The sequence below is a fragment of the Apus apus genome, chromosome 2, assembly GCF_020740795.1.
Source record: "Apus apus isolate bApuApu2 chromosome 2, bApuApu2.pri.cur, whole genome shotgun sequence".
NCBI classification, from domain to species: domain Eukaryota; kingdom Metazoa; phylum Chordata; class Aves; order Apodiformes; family Apodidae; genus Apus; species Apus apus.
In genome coordinates, this window is record NC_067283.1 from 108600669 (window position 1) to 108622104 (window position 21436).

Consider the following 21436-nt stretch of genomic DNA (forward strand, 5'->3'; position numbering starts at 1 on the left):
CGTTCTTTTTAAACCACTGAAGTACTTCCAATAATAATTTAATATGTGCAAAGTTAAAAATACTGGCTGCTGTATCAAACATAGCTTTCATGCCTAATGTGCAAAACAAGGAGCTAACCAAAGGGATTTGGTTTCACAAAGGTGTCAGATACTTTAAATACCCTTTATATCAGTGAGATTACAAATGCTTATCCTGTTCTAGAAAACAGGATGCTCTTACACTACTATGTAAATATGTGTTTAAGAACTTCCAACTTTTCAATTCAGCTTCAAATCTTATTACTAGGTGTAACAAGTCCTGTCTCTTGCTGAAAGTCACTCAACGTTGTTGTCCAGTACTGGTTAAAAATATGCATATGCTATTACAGAAATACATATGTTCTTGTTGTATGCAATTTTTGTAAAATAAATTAAATATAGGGATATCAGACTCTGAAAAATAACATCTCTCCATTTTTGTAAATTAGGTTTTGTTCTTTGGTTTTGGGGTTTTTTTTGGAGTAATTACTCATTGTGATATTGCTGTAGAAATTTTGACTTATTAGCAAAACATTTGAATGGCCCTTCTGCAAAATTGAGTATTGTGGCATGGCTTATTACTTGTGATTTTTTAAAAAGTGGCTTTTGTCACATTCCAAGAAGAAATAAAGAAAACAACCACAAACATGGGAAGCCAGAAATAATTGCGGCTTACACATGTGTGTGAACATGTGAGCCTGAGGGAGTCTGAAGGGCTAGGTAAGGAGGAAATGAGTCATTAATGGTGTTCGATTAGCAGAATCGAGGTGTACTTTCTCATACCTTTGATATTTTTTTTTTCTGAGGGGATTTTTGACTTCTGCTCTTTCCCTGGCAGGCTGCTGGTGTGATGTTGGAGGATCCCTCAGCCCGGCGTGTGCTGAGCCCTCGGGTGGCTGCCAGTGCCGGCCACACGTCGTGGGGACAGCCTGTCAGGAGTGAGTCTGACTGTAGCCCCATGATAACTCCTGCTTTAGCATAGTTCTTGTGAAACTGCCCACCGAGTCCCTTGCTATCCTTTCATGTGAGATTCTGGATTTGTTGATAAGTAAGCTGATAAATTCTATTAGTTAGTGATACTAATTTTGCTGGGCAGTTTTCTTCTGTTATTTTAACACGACTCTGTAACTTGTTCCCTTAAATAACCAATATCCATTTTGCAGTAGTATTGCACATGTATCTATATATCTATCAAGAATTATATAGGAAAATGTATTTAACCTGTAAAAGCTACTGGAAAGAGAATTCTTATTGCATCCATCTTACCAGCTGTCTTCAATTTATTAGCTGCTGTCAAGATTCCTTAGTCACCAGTAGGTCACCACCCTCCCACTGCTTTACACTGTTAGATGTAGACCATAATGTAGATGTAGACTGTTAATTCTTTGTTGTTTTGTGGTGTTTTGCTTTTTTTTTCCTCCTTGAAAGGCCTGAAAAAAACTATTATTTTCCTGATCTGCACCACATGAAGTTTGAGATTGAAGATGGTACTACTGTCACGGGAAGGGAAATTCGGTTTGGCTATGATCCTCAGGAATTTCCTAACTTCAGTTGGAGAGGATATGCCCAGATGTCCTCTATACAAGTACGCTATTTCACTCAAGACTTTTGGGCTGAAAACATAGGTGTATGGTATATACGTCTCTATAGCACTGCTGTGAGAGTGCAAGGTTATGGAGAAAACAGGAAAAAAAGGACAGGATCTCACTTATCCAAACTCTTTGGTGCTGTATTGCTGTTTGGAATAGTGAATGTTGGTATTATTTTAAGTTGGTCATTGCTTGGCTAAATAGTTTGAATTACCCAATTCCATGGCAGTCTGCGTCCGTAAGATTTTTCAGGTACCATCACAGTGCTGTCACTGGCGTCTTCTTGCACTTGCAGTTTATATTGGGCAAAGAAGAAAATGGCACCAACTTTTATTAGCATTGATAACTTCACAAACAGGTAAGTATGTGATTCAGTAACAGGAGCTGTGAGCAGGGGCATCTTGGCAACATTTATTTTAGTCTCATTAGAGTCTACAAATAAACTGAACAACAGCAAAGAGAAGTAAATCACATGAAGAAATTCACTGTAATTTAATTGTGTGAGAAGGGACCTGTCTGACTTTGGACTGAACTGCTGAGCTTGAACTTGAATTTTAAAACAGTAGATTTGAACAATAAATGGGATTTGCTCACTCTTTTTAAAATACTACTCTGTTACAGTTGTGTCCAAACTCTGAGTTGTCCGAGCACTAATGGATCGTGATAGACTGAGACATAAGCATGTAACCATTGCACCAAGCAGAGTGATTTCCTTTCTGTTCTTCATTACTTGCTCTTTCAGCTTTGTTCGTTGGTTGTTTTATCCTAGAGCTCTTATTTGTTGGATATTCAGAATTACTTCCCATTCACAAATGAAGGCAACTCTCCAGTAATTGGGATTTCTTAACTTCTGCTTTCTAGCTCAGCTGCTTTTTTGCATTTCATATCCAGTGGCGTTTTGCAAAGAGGTGGTGAAAACACTTAGTCTCTAATCTTGTTAAAAGTGTGCATTATTTTGCTTATCTGGATAAAGCTTTTCACTCATGTAAGTAATTACCAGGTCCAGGCCCTCCTTAGTTAGATCTTTTCATAACTAAGATAGTCTCACGTTGAAGGAACTTTGACATAGCATTTCTGTGTCTTGCAGGACCATGAAATAATCCTCCTTTATAGAAGGCAAATAGTGATACTTTATATAAGACACAAAAGGCTAATGTGACAAGTTTTGTTAAAATAAACTATTTCAAAACAATAAAAAAAAATTGAGATTAAATAAAAAAGCAAGGTGTGACCTCAGCGGAGGTTGCTGGTGTCTTGTCATGCTGCCAACATGGGGGTGTCATTACAGACTGAGAAGCTCACAGTTGGGCTCAGATTTAAAAGCACTGGCCAGAGTTGCCTAAATTTGTGTCAGAGCTCAAAGAATAATTCCTCCCACTCCCTGCCCTGCTTGGAGCCAGGGACCAGCATCTCTTCCTCCCTCATTCCTCACATGTATTTTCTTTCTCTCCCCTCACTGTCTTCTACGTTTTACTTAAAAGCTTAGAAACCATTTTTATAAATCTTCTGAAGCAAGTTTCTTTATTTCTTTTTCCTTTTCATTTTTGTTCCTGTCTATTTTTCAGGTATTCCCTACATGCCTCTCTTATTCATGTAGTATCCTTCAGAAGTCATTCTTCTCCGTTTAAAGCAACACTTTTAAAAACTTCCTCTGCTTGTCTCTGTTTTCCATTCTGGTCCACTGCCCTTCTGCAATCACCTAGAGTTTTAGCTAGCTAGTCTCAGTAGATCTCTGAGCTCTGAAATATGTCTGTCTTTGCTTTCTGCTGTGCATTTGTATTAAGAAGGTGGAGATCTCTGGGATGGTGATGACAGGACTGAGACATACCTTCAGAACAGCATCTGGGAGCTGAAAATCTTGCCTTTATTGTAGCTTTTAGGAGTGAGAGGAAATGAGGCTTTGTGTTCCATTCTCCAATGTATGGAACAGAAGAAACCAATGTGCATTTGGGGAAGCAGAATAGACCACAGTGGTGGGAAGGTAACTGTGCCACAAGCACCTTGGAAAGGGGGATAGCGGGGGGATTGTTGTGGGCGAACTGGTGGGGGTTGGTTTCTGAGAGGAGCTTTAGGATTTAGGATGGAAAGAAGGAAGCCAAACACTTGAGTTTGCACCAATCCTATTTTTCCTGGTCCACCACCAACCTTTGAACATGCCTCTGCTAATTTTCTGTTGCTCTGCAAGCTAAATAATGGGGGCTGTGTGAATACAGTCTCCTGTGGGCACAAGAACAACGTGGCTCCAGAGGTGTTGGTTCAGCCACAGGGCGAAGGGAGTCAGGCATGGTATCACATGTCTAAAGAAACTGAGGGATCTAGTGGAGGAGCAGAAGTTTCAGCAGTGGTCTGAGATGTCAGCATGCTGTGGAGCATTGTGTGTGATCTCAGACTAGTATCAATGATTCTGGCCTGTTCCTTGGGAAGTCAGGAATATGGGCAGGCCTTGGTACTCTATGCCTCCTTTATGGCACAGGAGGGGAGAATAACAGTAAAACACTGTCCGTGTATCAAGGGGCAATGTCAACACACGTGTCAGTTCAGTCATTCTGTGTCTTTCTGGATAAGCTGTTATTCAATGAGAGTTTTATTTCACAGGGGATTTTGTTCTGTGTTCTTTTGTGAGCTGCCCAAACCTTTCTTTTCTGTTTTGGAGTTTGTCTTTGCCAAATGGTTTTTCTTTCTCCGGGTGCTAGTAACAAATAATATACTTTCCTTTCCTCCTTTTTCCCTTTCTTTTTATTTTTCCCAGCCAGAGGTGGTTGTGCCTATCACTGTGGCTTCCCCTAAGCTCTTCCACATAGTCCTCCGCTATGTCAGCCTGGGCTCAAAAAGCTATAAAGGGAAGATCTCAGTTGCTGAGGGAAAACATTTGGGCACTAATTATACTTGTAAGTGAATTAATTTTCTCACTAGGCTTGCCTGTCTTCTTCTGTCATACACCAGCATTACCATTCCAGTATATACTCTTCTGCATGTGTGTTTTTCTTGTAGGACTTTAGTATGGTGCATGCATGGCTTCTAACTGTTCCTCTATTCAGCGCTTTATGGCTGTTTTTGTTTATTAACTTCCATTTTTCAGAATGAAGTGAGGATAACTTTGAATGTGGACAAATCAAACCTCTCCTTATTTCGCATTATCCTGAGGTACATTAACCCTGGAGGTGAAACATCTGGTCGCATATCTGCTTGTCAGTCTGGGCCTGAAACAGGTAGGTGCAACTCAATGGTGCAGTGGATCAACCGAATGTTAGATCAGAGGAGCCTTTTCACGGTGCACCTGAGTCAAATTTATAATGTCGCTTAAAATGCATCACTTTTAACAGTGTCAGTGCTTTCCTGCTTTTCCTGATATGTTTTGCTTTGTAATTGATGTGGCTGTGGTTGCATGCAACTTGCATACTACTTACATGTGTGCGTACTACTTACGGTAGTAATCAACGTTGGTTATTTCAAATGTTTGCCAAACTCGGTACTTTCAGTTCTGTACTTGGAAGTGCTGAATTGTGAGTTTTATAAAGCTTTTAAAGAAGGGATAACAGCATTTATTTTGGTTTAGTTGCCTTTGATGTTTCAGTTTAAAGGTGGCTTCTGCCTTCATTCCATGAATGACAATTATTTAACGATTAATCCAGTCTTACCAATTTAGCTCTGACTGTAGACCTCAAAAGCATGTGATGCCTTTTGGGCCCTGATAAGAGATAAGTACTCTATATCCTTTGAATGGCAGAGGCATACCAAGCCTATATGCAGAATTATCTCTTACTATGCCTAACCTCAGCATACTGATGGGAGCTAATGGAGTTTGGTCATAGATCCTTTTTTAGTAATTTGGAGGAGGCAAAACCAAAGACTTCAGAGATGCCACAGAGTGGCAGCAGTTTGTGGTCATGTCTGACTTGTACTGCCTGGGAGGCAGGGAAACAGTTTTTGTCTGTGTCCAGAGGCTTCAAAGAGGAAACCTTTGATATTCATAGTAATTGATCCTCATTACTTTTCTCTGATCAATTATACCGCAGCTACATTTCTCTTGTACATTCTCTCTGCCCAGAAGTTAACATCAGTTACTGTCTGTAACTAAACATTTTAGATGCTACTGAGAATCTCCAGCATCTGAAATAATCAGTGAAAGTCCCGTAAGAGCAGGCCTTGTGCCAGCTGAACATATTGTGAGTCAGAGTCAGTGCAGAGAGAGGTTGAATGGAAAATAATGGAAGGGGAAGTAAGAATTGAGCATTTCAGAGTATTACAAAACTGGCCATTGCAGAGGCAGAGCTGTGCTTTTCTGAACCAGTTTGCTCAAGTCTAGTAAGAGCAAAGACAGCAACTACTGCATTGCTCTGTAGCTTACTGTGTGTGGCTGAATGCACTGTTAATGCGTATAGACAGAAAAGCACTGATCAGCTCCTGTTAGGCCAAGTTTATGGATGAAATAATCAGTCCAGCACATAGAGAGATCTTACACAGTCCTTTATGTTTTGGTTTTTTTTTACTTGATTTTTTGTTGTTGCTGGCAGGGACTTCTCAGAGCAAGGAGTTTGTCTTCCCACCAAGCAGGGAGCCAGCTTTTATCACAATCCCAGGAAAAAGTTCCACAGAGCCTTTCTCACTGGTTCCGGGCATGTGGACTATCAGTATAACAGCAGAAGAAATCCTCTTGGTAAGAAAACAGTTGAGGAAAATGTGTGCTCGAAGGCTGTCATGACAGTATTGCTCTGGAGTTCTTTGCCAGGAAGAATCCTGCAAGCAACTGAAATTCAGCACTGGTGAAAGAAGTACAGCAGCAGAGTATCATTATGAAAATTTATATTTCTGTCTTGTTTAATTTTTTTTCTTCTCTGACTTTCACCTGCTCTAAGTTTTATTGTGCTTACAGACTTTAAGTGTATCTGGAAATAGTACCTTCAAAGGCTAAGGCAGTGTTAACATACAGCACAATTGATCAGCCACAGGTGACCAAGGCTTTAGTTTCTTGACAAAGATCCTTCAGAAAAGTGTTATAAGATACTTTGCATGATTAGCACATAATTTTCTACATGTTTTTATCTTCCCATTATTACTCTCCTTTTACTCACTGAAAAACTGAAACATTTTCTGACAGCATTTCTAAGAAATTACTATAAGAAGAAATTGTTTCAGGTGATCATTTATGAAAAACCTTAAAGACATATGATCACAAAGACAGCATACTGAAATTCATACATATATATTGCATAGAGTTAACAAGTAGCCAGTGCCTTTAGTCATGAAGCCTGGGGCTCAGTTAAATTTATGGCATACCACATAAAATGTTACTAAAGAACTTGCAAATATGTTTCTTGCTGAAAGTGACAATACTTATTTGGCCTGTTTGTTTTTTTCTAATAATACCTTTGAAAAGGAATTTGTTAATTATCTTAGCCCAGTATGTTCTCATTTGTTTTTATAAATAAGATCTATAATGTTAGTTTAAGTAGGCAAGGCAAAAATATACCAGCTTTTGAAGCACAGCTGGTTAGATTATGTGGAATATTTTTAGAAAGTCAGCTGAGATACATGACTCTCCTTTGTGGAGTCATACACAGTTGAGTTGTGTGCATGTGCATTGCAGTCACTGGTGAAAACTTCACCCAGCTGGCTGTGTGTTACTAAGGTGTGAGGAGGCTCCTTCATGATCACTGTCTTGTACAGCACATGATGGGAGATTGGCTTCAGAGATTCCCTTCTTGCAGGGCAGCTGCCTTAGTCCCATCTCTGTGGAGGTATAAATAGAATTAGGGAGAAACGTTTTGACGTTATTGGCCCCTGTAACAGAAAAAACAACCATGTCTTGCAGATATTCTGTAAAAATGATTTATGTGGTTGGGTTTGTTCATTTATACACTGTGAAAGTCTAGAGATGTTCCTTTTGTAATTTTCTGCATGGTCTTGCATTTATTGTATTCTTTGTTCCTAGGATTACATGGTGCTGTTACCTAGTGATTACTACAAGGCATCCATCTTGCAGATACAAGTTACAGAACCTTGCACCTATTCAGGACGTGCTTCAACAGATCAGTCAGTATATATGCTACACATAAACCAGTGCCTTGGATTATTTTATTGTTATCCTGCTGCACTTGAAAACAATAATAATCTTGTGGTTTGGGTTTGTTTTCTTTGTTTGTGGTGTTTGTTGTTTTGTTGTTGTTTTTTTTGTGTAAGCTGCTTGCTCTATCAGCATTTGCCCTTGGGAAGATTTTCCTGTGTCCTTGGTTCAGAGGCAGCATATTTCAGACATGGGGGAGAATACAGAAGAACACCTGTGCGACAGCCAGCTCCGGATCAACCAGTGATGACCCATATCAGTGGAAGAGAGGTCAGGTTCCTGCCTGCTAATTGCAGTGCAGTCTGCACTGTTGAGTATAAACCTACTAGGCTGAAAGTGGTGTAGATTTGCAGCTCAGGCTTTGTGGATCTGTAACACGTCCTTGAAACAGACTCTGTACCAAGTTCTGCATTTTATACAGAACTGTGTAAATGGAGCAGTTTAAGCGGATTTATAGTTGTGACTCAAGTGGACATCTCTCTCTGACAAACACATTTTATTAAAAATCCCTCTGCTTCTGGCATACTGGCTTTTTCAGCATACTGTTTAATTGCAGCAGAAATGGCATAATGGTTTGTCAGCAGAAATGGCATACATGCATCACTCTGATTTATTTTTTCTGAAATAGTTGCATCATTTTTTTGGTGTTACTTTAAAACAAGCAGAAGTAATTATGCGACTGCTGTAGGTGCATAGAAAGAGAAACATATGTTTTATGAAATGAAAAGATATAATAGAAGTGTGCTTGTCAAGTGTATGGTAATTACATGTAAAATGATTAAGCCCTCTATTGCTATGCTTGGATATTGCTTTTAAAAATACCAAGTGCAGCAAGAATATTTATATGCCACAGGCTCTGTTGCTTCATCGCTGATGCATGTGCAAAACTTTACCAGCATGAGTAACTGCAGTGAAGTCAAGAGGGCTGTTGACAGGATTATTTATATGTTTAGGTGTTTGTAGCCTAAGGATATGTTGAGAAAAAGGAGTTTAAATTTGAAAATAATTATATAGCCAACTGTAGTGAAAACCCCTTTAAACCACAGCACTTTCCGTGCAACTGCTTGAAAGTCTTTTACATCAAATGTTGTGTTAAGCAATTTGTGCAGGTAAACTAAAAGAAAAACTTGATGCTTCACAAGGGGTCATTGCTTGTTTGCTGGAGAAGATGCTTTCACTCTTTATAGGGAATCAATATGTAGCCCTGCTGTAGTAGGACTTGTGTTCCTGGAAATATTTTTTACAGTGGAGAAGTAGATTAAATTTTTATGTTATTAAAGATAGCTTAGAGTTGATTAACATTTTTCAGTATCAGTGAAGTTTCCTCGCTGGTATATTTTCTGCTGGGGAGAAGAGAGATAGCAATATACTAATTTCATAGGTTTATTTTACAGCTGTTATTATGACAGCTGTTTCTTGAACTTGGTTGACTCTTATTAGTAGGCAAAGTGATATTTACAAGCATTGCTTCCATTCTTCTGGATGTCTTTTGCTGAGACATTACAAGGTTGGTCCTGGGTGAAGGCTGACTGGTTGGCTTGCAGGGCAGGAAAGGGAGCTTCCTGCAAGTAAAGGAGTGAAAAATCTAACAGCTTTTCAATTTTTCAATGATCTTGACCTAGGTCAATTTACAGATAAACATAAATGTTCCACAAGTGGGTCGTTATGTTCTGGTTTTTGAATATGCCAACGAAGAGGATCAGTTGTACACTGCCAAGATAATAATACATAGCCCTGGACCTGTCACTGAAGGCAGACTGAGAATATATAGTTGTAAATACAGGTAAGAATTTATGCAGTAATTACTAAATTATTAAATAAGCATCGGGATAAAATTACACTTTTTATGTGTTGGAATCCATTTCACTGTGTACACAGTTTGAATTTTAGGGTGATCTAAAGCAAGTATGTGATTCTCTGGGTATTGTACAGATTTTTTATTCTCTTTGTGTAATCAGCTCATTAAATATTGCTACTGGTTCAGTGAACTGTATTCCTATACAAAGGGTTACTTTTTGATATATGTTTGTAACTCCTTATAAACGATTAATCTTCGAGTCTGGTAGAAGAACATCACTGTTGGCTGCAGATGCTTGCACGGTTTTTATTTAGTTAAAAGCATGCCCAAGGACTTTGGGTATAAAAAAATGTAGCAGCCAGTTTTATGGGGGTATTCCCACTGTTTCTAAAAAGATCTGCCAAAGCAGAAGTATTATGGTCTCTGAAATTCTGAGTGTAGCCATTCTTTGGCTGTTAGGCTGTAGGCAAGGTCTTCAGCCAAATGCTTCTTTAACCTTGTTGACTACTGAGGTTTCTATAGATGTTTCTGCACAAGAAATGTTGTTTGTCCTGAGATTGTCTTTAACACCTGAGCATTTCAGCTCATGACTCAAATTAGGGTTGTGGTCCTGCAGATATTTGTGCCCTTGGGAAAGCCTACTTGGTGCCAAGGGGCTACAGATATGCATCTGTTTTTCCTGTGAGCCAAGTGTTTTGCATAATGGAGGCTTAGGGATATTCTGGATGAAATCGCCCAGCACAAAAAAAAATCATTGTCATCAGCATGTTTGTGATGCAGAGCTGTGTGGAGCAGTGACCTTGTCAGGTTATTGCTGGGGAAAGCTCTTATTTTAGCCTGTTACGTAACACCTGAAGCCCCAAACTATTTGTGATAAATCTTTCATCTTACTGCTGCTGTTTTGTTTTTTTTTCCTAAACACATTTGATGGGCTTAATTTTGAACATACTTCTTTGTTCATATGATCAACTAGAAAACTTGTTCATGAAAATACAAAGAAAGCCCTTGCTACTTTAATGTAGCAATGCAGTAAATCCCTTCTGTGGCCATTCTGCATATGTCTAATGGACACATTGCTGTGTCATCTTCCCTAAGCAGGAAGTCTCTTCTGTTAAAAAATAAATCAAGAAATGACAAAGTGAGCTACATGCAAATCAGAGTTTTTTGCAGAATCAGGAATATATTGTGCCAGACCTTCTTATAGCTGTATGAGCTTGATTATTCCCAATAAAACATTGTAAGAGAATACAACATTGCAAGCTTACAGCAAATCACAAATGAGGTACCTATATTTCTCTGGTCTCAAATGTCATTAGCCCTGAGCTGACCTTATTCATAAGCTGTGCTCTAGACGAGAGTGAAAATTCTGCATTATCTGGCTCATAGAGGAGATACAAAAAAGTGGTTGTATGGTGGTTACAGCTTCTCACCCACAGCATGCTGGCTGGCCTAGTTGAGTAGAAGTGCAAAAGAGAGTGAGACTCCACCTGGAGTGCAGTGTCCAGTTCTGGAGTCTCCAGCACAAGAAGGACAAGAAGCTGATGCAACGAGTCCAGAGGAGGGCCACAAAGATGATCAGAGGGCTGGAGCCCCCACCTTCAGAAGACAGGCTGAGAAAGTTGGGTTGCTCCAAACTGAAGAAAAGGCTCTGGGGAGACATTATAGTAGCCTTCCAGTACCGGAAGGGGGGCTACCAGAAGGCTGGGGAGGGGCTTTTACAAGGGCATGTAGTGATAGAACGAGGGAGAATGACTTTAAACAGGAAGAGGATAGATTCAGACTAGAAAATAGGAAGAAGTTATTTCCTGTGAGGGTGGTGAGACCCTGGAAGAGGTTGCCTGGGGAAATTGTGAATACCCCCTCCCTGGAAGTGTTCAAGGCCAGGTTGGATGGGCCTTTGAGCAACTAGTATAGTGTGAGGTGTCCCTGGCCAAGGCAGGGGAGTTGGAACTAGATGATCTTGAAGGTCCCTTCCAACCCAAACCATTTCAGGATTTCAAGAAAGAAAATTAGAGCCCTGTAGGACTTCCCTTTAGCAAAAGGGAACTGTTGCTATGTTTGGCAAGTGGCAGATGTCATGCTCCCTGAACAAGGCAGAGTTCAAAGGCTTTAGCAAGACTCTTTGTCTTAGTATGTATTTCTCTTTACCAAAGTTGTGCAGCCAATTGAAGGCAGTCAGTAAGAAACAAACCTCCATTTTTTTAATTTGTGTTGAGGAGTATGGAAGAGCTTCCTAAAATCAAGACTTTGCCAGCTGCCATTCCTCACCACCAGTGGTGCATACTAGTAGTGGAAGCAGCAGCTGGTGCATGCTGGCACCTCAAAAGAGCACGGGCCAGGCACAGAGTATTAGTTAAAAGCTATATACTACACAGCTTAGAAACCTCTACAGATAGCATGTGTGTGCACCTGTCTGTTCACATCCTACTTAAAGCAGTAACTCAAATGGAGATCTGATCTAATGTGTGGAAGTTTGGGCTCTGGCTAGGGCAACCCACAAAGGACAAGCTAAATTTTGTACCTGGTACTTCATTTGTCTCATGAGCGAGGATACTGCATGTTCACCAGTGGCCAAAGGTAGCTGTGGTTTAGGATCCAGCAGGATAGCTAGGCACCAGCAGTGAGGCTAGCCAAAAGCTAGGCAGCTGAGCTAGGCAATAGCCTGAACAGAGTGGCAATGCCAGCAGGCTCAGTCTTAATCCTGTTTTCTGTCTCAGTTTCCTCTGTCGCAGCGTTGTAGTTGACGACAGGAATCGCTTGGCAGCCTATGATCTTCTAGCAGATACAAAGATACACCTTAAGGCATCATCAATTAATTTTCTTCTGGTAAGTTTCCATTTTCTATTGCCTTTAATAACACTTGTTCCCTGAGTGGGTAGATAGAAATATTTTCTCCCTATGTTCACAAGGTGTGTAGTAATATGTGTCTTACATACTTGATGTAATCAGAGAATACTGAGGCAAACTTGATAAACAGTTTATCAAAGATAAACAGAAATTTGCCTTTCTTTGCAGGGGTTTTTCCAGGTTTTTGTGCTCTATTTCAGTTTCGTCTCTCTTCCACATGTAAGCTTTAAATGAAGAACCTGGTAGCTTTTATACTTTATAGATTTTTTTTCTCCATATGTTTCACTTTTTTTTTTTTAATTTTTAAATCCTCAAAATCCATATGGGACTTTCCTGCATCTCTTAGAAAATTCAGGCAATAAATGCAATCATTTCAGGCAAGAAGTGCATTCCTTAGTCATAGACTTCTGCTTTTTTTCTGAAGCCTTTGCTGCCATCTTTTGGTCACACCAGGTATATATTTTTCTGTACACTGGATTTTCTTCTATGTTGTTTGTTTTCCACACAAGGTGATTTACACATTTGGTTCAAATACGGAGTGGAAACTCCGGTATAAACATAGAGTAGTTTCTTGGAACTGTTAGGATTAACAACTGATGCTTTCTTCGTTTCATGAGGCTGTGTTCAGTGTGAATAAATACCATTTAAATTGTCTGTTAGCTCCCTGCAGCAATTGCTGTGCTAACGTGATCCACACCCAAAAAACGTTGATATTATTAGTCTGTATCTCTACATGTGGAAGTCTCTTGTGCTAAGAATGCCTGTGTTTTTATTTCTGAATTTTAGTTTTCATTCTCTGAATAACTTACTGCAAGATAAATGACAATATTCTCCTGAGATACAGAAAGTTAATTTCCGTGTATTAAATGTAAAGACTGCACTTAGTAAAAGATAGGAGGAAGGGAGGAAAGAAGAGCTTCTGGAATAATGGGCAGTAATCAGAGAGTCAGTGGCAGCAGCTTTGGAGATAAAGATGTTTGTGTGAGCCCCTGTCATGTAGGCCAGAGAGGCAAAGGGGAACCACCCTCAGTGCTGGGGTTCAGAAATCTGGTCTAAATAAAGAGGAAATGGTGTACTTAAGGTCAGCTTTCAAGAGAGGCTCTTACAACTTGGTAATCTTTATCTCACACTGATGCATACAAGCTATCTAAACCCATACTGTGTTTGGCACTAATGTTTTAGCTGCTCATAAAGTGCAGTGCAAAGCTTCAGAGTCTACCCTTGTTTTGCTGCAATGGGCAGACCCCTGTGGGTCATTACATGCAAAACAGGAACAATGTTTGCTGCCCAGGAAAAGGAACTTTTTAGCATTCTGCCTTCTAGCTGATGGAGGGTTTCTAGTCCCTGCTCACTACTGCAAAAACACAGGTAGTGCTAGTTACCTTACTACTTATTTTGCCTTTTTATCTTTTTTTCAAGTAGTCCATGCACAGGTTTAATAACCTGCACGTAGGTTATTTTGTAAGTGTGTGTAATATATTTTATTATTCCTAACTCTTATGTCTACCCACAAGCCTTCCCTTTTGTCCTTACCACCATGGCTATGGCAGGACTACCACAGCTTTGTTTGCTCATGTCTAGTTTTAGTTAAAAAAAAAAAAAAAATCATGTGTTCTTGATGGATTTTAAAATGAGTTCTGAATTTGTTGAGAGAAATCCTGGTGTCACTGGAACTTATTCCTATGGACTTTGTGTGAGCAAGTGTTTGTGCCTGTGTTTCAGAAGATCTAGAAATTTCCCCAGGGTCTAAAAGTCTCTTAACAGCACAGATGTGAGGGCTTTTCTCTCTCTCCTCCTTGCCTAGCTTCTGACCCGGCAAGTTGGTCTTCTGTCATTCCCATTACCATACATATACTTAATTTTTTATTTATTTAACTTCTGAACAGCCAACATTCCCCTGATAAGGAAAGAAAAATGCTATTCAACACTGGGCTTTCAGGTGCAGGCAGGTAAAGGGATCCAAAATCTTGTGGGAAGTCCACGACACGACATGGCTTAGGGCTCAGGTATCCCCATGCTACAATTGGGCTTCATCCTTCCTGCTAGGGCCTGGCCCTGTTATTTACGATACTAAATGTTAATTCTGCCTTGTGCTTATTTTTCAGCACAAGGTCTGTATTATATCAGCTGAAGAATTTTCTCCAGAATATGTGAGTCCTAAAGTGCAGTGCATAGCTGCTTACAGGAGTACCCGTGATGGAAGGTAATGTGCTTGGTTTTATCCTTCATGTTTTCTGAAGAAGACCTTGAAAAAGGCAGAGTAAATAGGATTTAAATTCTTTTGGATGAACCTTTTCTCAGTGGTGGTATGTAGGCCACTTTTGCAAAGCAATATTTGTAAAAAAGCTGAAGCGTTAGTGGTAATCTAGACAGTCTTTGTACAGGATTATTTTAATACTAACCCTCTAATGGCCTTTCTGAAGTACTGAGTGCTGATGTGTTAGAAACCTGCATCTTTCACATGATGTCTAGTCTGATGGGTGTCTAATCTTCTCTGCCCTGAAATTTTTGCTACTCCATCTGGAATTTCATTCAGCATGTTACCGCTTCAGCTGTTCCAAAATGGCTTTAATTTGTGATTAAGTAGGGGACATGACTGCCCTTTTAGGCACAAATCCACTGCAAAATCTTGCTGCAAAGAACTGAACCTGAACTTTAACTTCAGAAGTGTCAGATTTTGGTTCTTCAGGCCACTTGTTCTGTCCTGTTGAAGCTCTTCCCCTCTCCATATGTTTTATCCTTTGGGCCAGAGAGAAACTATCACTGCAGCTTCCAAATTAGGGAGCCTCGCATTTGAGTTCCCATTGCACTCCCTAGGATGTGTCTCCTGATGCTACTCCTAAGACTTTCTTCCTACTGATCTGACAATGGGCAGGGCCTCAAAGTAAAAGTAAATGTCATTTGCAGGACTTCAGAGGCAGAAGCAGTGTTGACTAAGTCTGATAGTTTTCCAGACAGTAGCTTCTAATATAATGGTTGAATTGAAATAGAAAGCAGAAAAATCTGCATAGTAAATTGGATAAAAGCATGTGACTGTATTTGGCTTCCAAGCATCATAGCACTGAATCACAACTATTTTCCTGCTCAGAGTGTTACAACTGAGAGCAGCTTTCTAAGACTTAAGGTACTTGTACTTGCACGTACGGAGTTTTATGTTCCTCGCCATTTATATTCAGAGTAAAATGGGGGAAAGAAGCTGGGTGAAAAATATTATTTAAAATACAACTAATGTAGAAATGCATACATTTTACTTTGGTTTTGTGTTATGCTTTTTTTTAATCTCATTATATAGTTTATGGTAAGTTTATGTTCTGTTGTTAGGACCATTACCTGGCAGTATGTGTGCTTTCCTGAAAGTGTTTAGGTTTCACCTAGTTGAGGATAGAGTCTTGGCTCAGTTGAAAAGTAACATAAGCAGATGCTGCATGTGATTTCCCACACAGGCCTGGCAAATTCGTCTCAATCCTGGCCCTGAAACATACTTGCTGTTCCAGTTCTGGGCCTGTCTTGAGCAAAGATTAATCATTGTCTGTTGAATACTTATGAGAAGTGAACAAATACTAGCAGGAAACTCCCCAAAAATTTTCTCCTGTGGTTTTGGAAAATACTTCTCTCAGTCAAGTTCTTCAAAATTAAATATACCAAGGAAGAAATAGTTAAGCACAGCAGTGAATGAATGAGGATGCTTTCAAGGAGCACTGTTACTTATTTTGGCTCCAATTCTACAAATACTTGAGGGTATACTTAGCTTCTAAGTACTTAAGTAGTCTCATTGACTTGTGTATTTAAAGAGAGAACTTGTGTATTTAAAGCACACACCTATGGGAATATTTGTAGAACCGAGAATTCAATATTAGTACAGATTCTGGTGAATGTGACTAACTGGCTCCAAGAGTAATTATTATAATTCTGTGTTTAGTGCAACATGCATTTCCTCAGTGCATGAAACTCCACCAGCAGCTTTGGTTTTGGATGCATTCAAGGATGGGAGAATTTCCAAAGTATGGAGAAATATCATCCATGATCCACTGAGTGCCCTTTTATCTTCTAACTCCATTAATGGAGTCACCTTGACATCATTACAGGTATCTCATATTTTGAAAACTTTGTTTTTGAAGTCACAAAGTATGGTCCAAGTAAAGTTGAACAGATGAAGCATTTTAAGAGAATCCAAACTGAATGATGTGATATGATCAAAATGCTCCAGACTGAGTAAGCCATGAAAAAATAAAGAAATAAAAATGCCAGCTTCTTTCTTAACTCCAGAGTAGTCTCAGAAGGATTATAGATGTGCTTGGCATGCAAACAGATAGGAGCATGCAGTTGTAGTGCCATACTGGGACCAGTGCTGTTTAACATCTTTGTTGGCAACATGGACTGTGGAATTAAGTGCATCCTCAGCAAGTGTGCTGGTGACACCATGCTGTGGGGTTGATGCTCTGGAGGGAAGGGATGCCATCCACAGGGACTTTGACAGGCTTGAAAGATGGGCCTGTGCAAACTGCATGAAGTTCAAAAAGGCCAAGTGCAAGGTCAGGGCAATCCCAAGCACAAATACAGATTTGGTGGAGAATGGATCAATAGCAGCCTGCAGGAGAAGGACTTGGGGTGATCGTGGAAGAGAAGCTCAACATGAGCCGGCCATGTGTGCTTGCAGCCCAGAAAGCCAACCCTGTCCTGGGCTGCATCAAAAGAAGCATGGCCAGCAGGTCAAGGGAGCTGATTCTTCCCCTCTGCTCCGCTTTCATGAGACCCCACCTGTAGTACTGTGTCCAGTTCTGGGGTCCCCAGTATAAGAAGGACATGGAGCTGTTAGAGCAAGTCCAGAGGAGGGCCACAAAGATGATTTGAGGGCTGGAGCACCTCTGCTATGAAGACAGGCTGAGAAAGTTGGGGTGGTTCACCCTGGAGAAGAGAAGGCTCCAGTGAGACTTGATAATGGCCTTCTAGTACCTGAAGGGAGCCTACAGGAAAGCTGGGGAGGGACTTTTTACAAGGGCTTGTAGTGATAGGATGAGGGGGAATGGTTTTAAGCTGGAAGAAGGTAGATTTAGATTAGATATTAGGAAGAAATTCTTTACTGTGAGGGTGGTGAGACCCTAGAACAGGTTGCCCAGGGAAGCTGTGGATGTCCTCTCCCTGAAAGTATTTGAGGCCAGGTTGGAAGGGGCTTTGGGCAACCTGATCTAGTGGGAGGTGTCCCTGCCCATGGCAGGGGAGTTGGAACTAGGTGATCTTGAAGGTCCCTTCTAACCCAAACCGTTCTGCAATTCTGTGATTTTTTTAAAGATCTTTAGCTTCCTGCATGGTGCTAAGTCCCCTGTCTTTCGTTGCTGGTAGGTGACAGAACACAGCTCAGAAACCCAAGATTATTTCACAAAGCAAATATGCAATCAGAGCTGTTCTTGTTTCTGCAGAACCAGGTTACCTTAAGTGGCAGAGTGCCCCGCTTGGGCAGATACGTATTTGTGGTACATTTTTACCAGCCAGCATACCCCATGTTCCCCGTGCAAGTACACGTGGATGCAGGACATGTGTGGTCAGGTAAGCATCTGAATTTCATCTACTCCCTTTCTTTTCTCAACATTTTGGCACATGGAGCATTTTTTGGCTTTTATGTTTTTTCTTCTAGGTTCCTTCAATGCTTCATTCTGCCCTCATACCTCCGGCTGCCGGGATCAGGTCGTTGCAGAGAATAAAATTGAGCTTGACATTTCTGAACCTGAGGTCTCTGTTACAGTGATGATACCTGATGCAAGAATGCTGGTTCTGGTATGTTTATTAAATAAATGTGCTTGGAAATGTTGTTCTCAGTTTCACCATAGATGAAAGCCAACAGGAAATAATTTGTCTGTTAGTGTTGTGTTTCATATTTTTAAGGATCTTGTGCACTGCTTCTGTTTTATTTTAAATTTTAAAGACTGTTTTTATTGTACACTGCTTGTAGAATCACAGATTGGGGGTGGTTGGATAGGAAGTATGTTATCCTATTCTTTTCAGTTAAAATGTTACAGGTTTTGAGAAAACCCAGAACACATAATGAAGCAACGTTTAAATATATAAATGTGTTAGCTTGTGTCTTTTGCTTTTCTCTGAAATGTACAATTTAGCTTTCTTGTTGTTTTAAGGATTATGTCTTAGTTGTTCCAGCAGACACCTACAGTTACAAAATTCTTGACAAAAAGACAGTGGACAAGTCATTTGATTTTATCAGCCAATGTGGAGGAAACAGTTTTTATATTGAGTAAGCATTGATTTCTAAAAACTGAACATTTGACAACAAGCTGGGAATTAATATTACTTTTACTCTGTATTAGAGACATCTGTATAAAATCCACATCATTTTGCTACATTAAGCTGCTTTTCATGGCTTATGCTGTCCCATTAAGTTTCCCATGAGTCATTTTTCCATTATTCTTTTATTGTAAATTAAATAAAAAGGTAGAGCTTTATTGCTCACAAAAGAGGAAAATCTATATCATCTTCCTGTCTTTGGTATTTCCATCTTTGGCATTTGGTGTTTTGCTTGGCATGTCTGAACTGATATAACTAACGTATGCACTTGGAAAAAAATCTCTTACCTGCATGTTCAAAGCCATTCACCACTAATTTAATGAAAGAATATCCTTGCATGTGTACTGATGCCATCCTAATGTCAAAGAACTGTTTGAAAGACAGGACTCTTAATTTACTGAACCACTGCAAAGCATGCTCATAACAATTCCCAAGCGCCAGTACTTATGTGACTTATATTTCAATTGAAATAGCCTAGAAGGATCATCAGCCTTCTGTAAGGACTCGGTGAGGTCACTAGTGGCTTTCTACAACAACGGAGCCCTGCCCTGTGACTGCCACAGAGCAGGTGCCAGGAGCCCTACTTGCAGCCCCCTGGGAGGACAGTGCATTTGCCGGCCTCACGTCGTCGGCCGCCAGTGCAGCCGGTGCCAAACTGGCTACTATGGCTTCCCATTCTGCAAGTGTAAGTACATGCTCAAACTTACTCAGCACCTGACCCAAATTTGTATTTAATTCTCTGATTTTACTGCATAGGTACTACAGTCTGATGTTTCTTTATAGGGCTTGATCCTATGAGAGGCTGGTTGAGCCATCTTAGATTTAGCATAGCATAGCTTTGATGTTAGCACAGAAGTAACCCCATTCTCTGTAAGTACACCTAGTTGAAGATGAAGTGTGCTTTTGCAGGTGTTGTCTGATCAGGTGTAGTAGGCTTACAGTTTTACTGGTTAAAATCCATATTGGCACTCTTTCAGTCAAATGGATTTTTCTACAGTGACTGCTAAATTGTTTCTAAGTTATTACTGTTGTAACCCAGTTTATACCTTCAAGATTTTCCATACATAGTCAGGGACAGCAGTCTTAATTCCTTTTTTTTGTTATTCCTAATAACATCAACAGATTGATAGATTACACCAACGTTCTTCAGCTGCTTTCCCAAATATTCTGCTCTATGTTTATGAACATTTCTTTGTAAAAGTGGTGCCCTTAACACCAAAACCATTAATTTTTTAATGCTTGGCAGTTTTGGGAAGTGATAATAATGCCTGTGGTGAAGCTGAGCAACCAATCTGTGTAAAAAAGCCAAGGTCTCAAGCTATTATTTGAAACTACAGTTGTGGTCACAGAGTTGGTTTCCATGACCCTGGTTTGTCTCGGTCTTGCATCGTTGTGATAGTTGAGGTCAAACAAACCAGCTGAGCTTAAAACCAGTGAAAGAGAGGAAAGAACCGTGTCCTTTATACATTCAGGTTGTGAGTTTTTTTCATATACAGGTTCAATAAGAGCTGATTGTTGTAAGTTGAGATGTAATTAATTTGTAGAACGTTTTCTTTTGACCTAGTGTGCAGCTGTGGGCAGCGTCTTTGTGACGATGTGACCGGTAATTGCATTTGCCCTCCACATACTGTTAAACCAAAGTGTGAAGTGTGTGAGAAACATTACTTCAACTACCACCCTCTTGTTGGCTGCGAGAGCTGCAACTGTTCAGAACGAGGAGTCGTTCATGTGGCAAGGCCAGAATGTGAAAAAAACAGTGGGCAATGCAAGTAAGTTTGGGTCATGTGCATTATAAACGATTCCTACATAGTTTGCTTCAGCCTTCTTTTCAGGTGTAATTGGAGGGGGCGTGGGAGATGATGATGAATAGGTTTTTAAGCAGTGCTTGGCAGTAGTGAGGACTCCACTGTTTCAGGGAATACCCACAGTGTTTTAATGGAAATGTGGTTCATGCAGGTAACTCATGGTGGAGTTTGGGATTCCTGGGCTTGCATTCTGTTTGCCTGTGACATGCCAGAGTAAGTCCCTGAACCTCTGTTAGTTTCTTAGAGGACCTCAGATCAGAACTGCCTTCTGGACACGTACATCATTTGTAATGATGTATGTTATTTCCTAAATTCTTTAAAAATTGCAGTTGACCTTCCACAGTTTGATGTCTGGGTTTCAGTCCAGTGGGTTGTGTTTTTTTTTTTCAGTACTGTAAAGCCTGAATATTTGCAATGAGTTCGGAGAAACTTTGATGGTAGGTTCTGTCTGTTTGGAAAATATTGTTGAGTTGGAGTCATAGCTGATAATTGCCTTGAAAATTATGCCTTCTGTATGACATATGCTTATTTTTCTGTAACTCAGCATAGTGAAATAAAAATAAATTCTTCAGTTTTATTCTCTTACTTATATTCTCTAAAATATACATAGCATACAGCCCCAATCATAGGGAATTATCTTAAATTCAGATGCTGTGAGTATTAGTATAGTTGTACATTTGTATTATTTCCTTGGGGAGATGTAGTCCTTAAATAGCAAGTGCAAATATTTGATAGTCAGTAGGTTGTGTAGGGCCAGGATTAGTTGAGTTTGATTAGCTGGGCTATGTTTTTGCAGGGTCCTAACAGAGAGAAATATCATTGTTCCTGCTCTGTCATTAATCCTGTAAATATGACAGAGAATACTCCTTTTTGCAGAATAGTCATATTTCCTGAATTATTTTCCTGAGTCTTTTATAGGAAGTAAAAAATAATTGTCTTATCCCAAGGGCAAAATATGAACTTCCATGTGTGGAAGTTGGGGTTCAGTGTTGTAATGTGGCATATTCTTTATCTCCTGATG

General features: G+C 39.9%; 1 protein-coding gene across 1 annotated transcript in view; it reads left to right on the forward strand.

Moving 5' to 3' along the window:
* Positions 1–879: 879 nt before the first annotated feature.
* Positions 880–21436, forward strand: part of LAMA3 (laminin subunit alpha 3) — a 73047-nt gene continuing 52490 nt past the window's right edge. Inside the window, exons 1-15 of the mRNA XM_051612137.1 lie at positions 880–956; positions 1447–1603; positions 4687–4816; positions 6122–6264; positions 7540–7640; positions 7788–7941; positions 9294–9454; positions 12187–12295; positions 14422–14519; positions 16236–16401; positions 17734–17860; positions 17949–18088; positions 18445–18560; positions 19084–19295; positions 20175–20379. Coding sequence (XP_051468097.1) covers positions 1484–1603; positions 4687–4816; positions 6122–6264; positions 7540–7640; positions 7788–7941; positions 9294–9454; positions 12187–12295; positions 14422–14519; positions 16236–16401; positions 17734–17860; positions 17949–18088; positions 18445–18560; positions 19084–19295; positions 20175–20379 — 1982 coding nt within the window. The 5' untranslated portion in view covers positions 880–956; positions 1447–1483. The remainder of the gene's footprint in view (positions 957–1446; positions 1604–4686; positions 4817–6121; positions 6265–7539; positions 7641–7787; positions 7942–9293; positions 9455–12186; positions 12296–14421; positions 14520–16235; positions 16402–17733; positions 17861–17948; positions 18089–18444; positions 18561–19083; positions 19296–20174; positions 20380–21436) is intronic.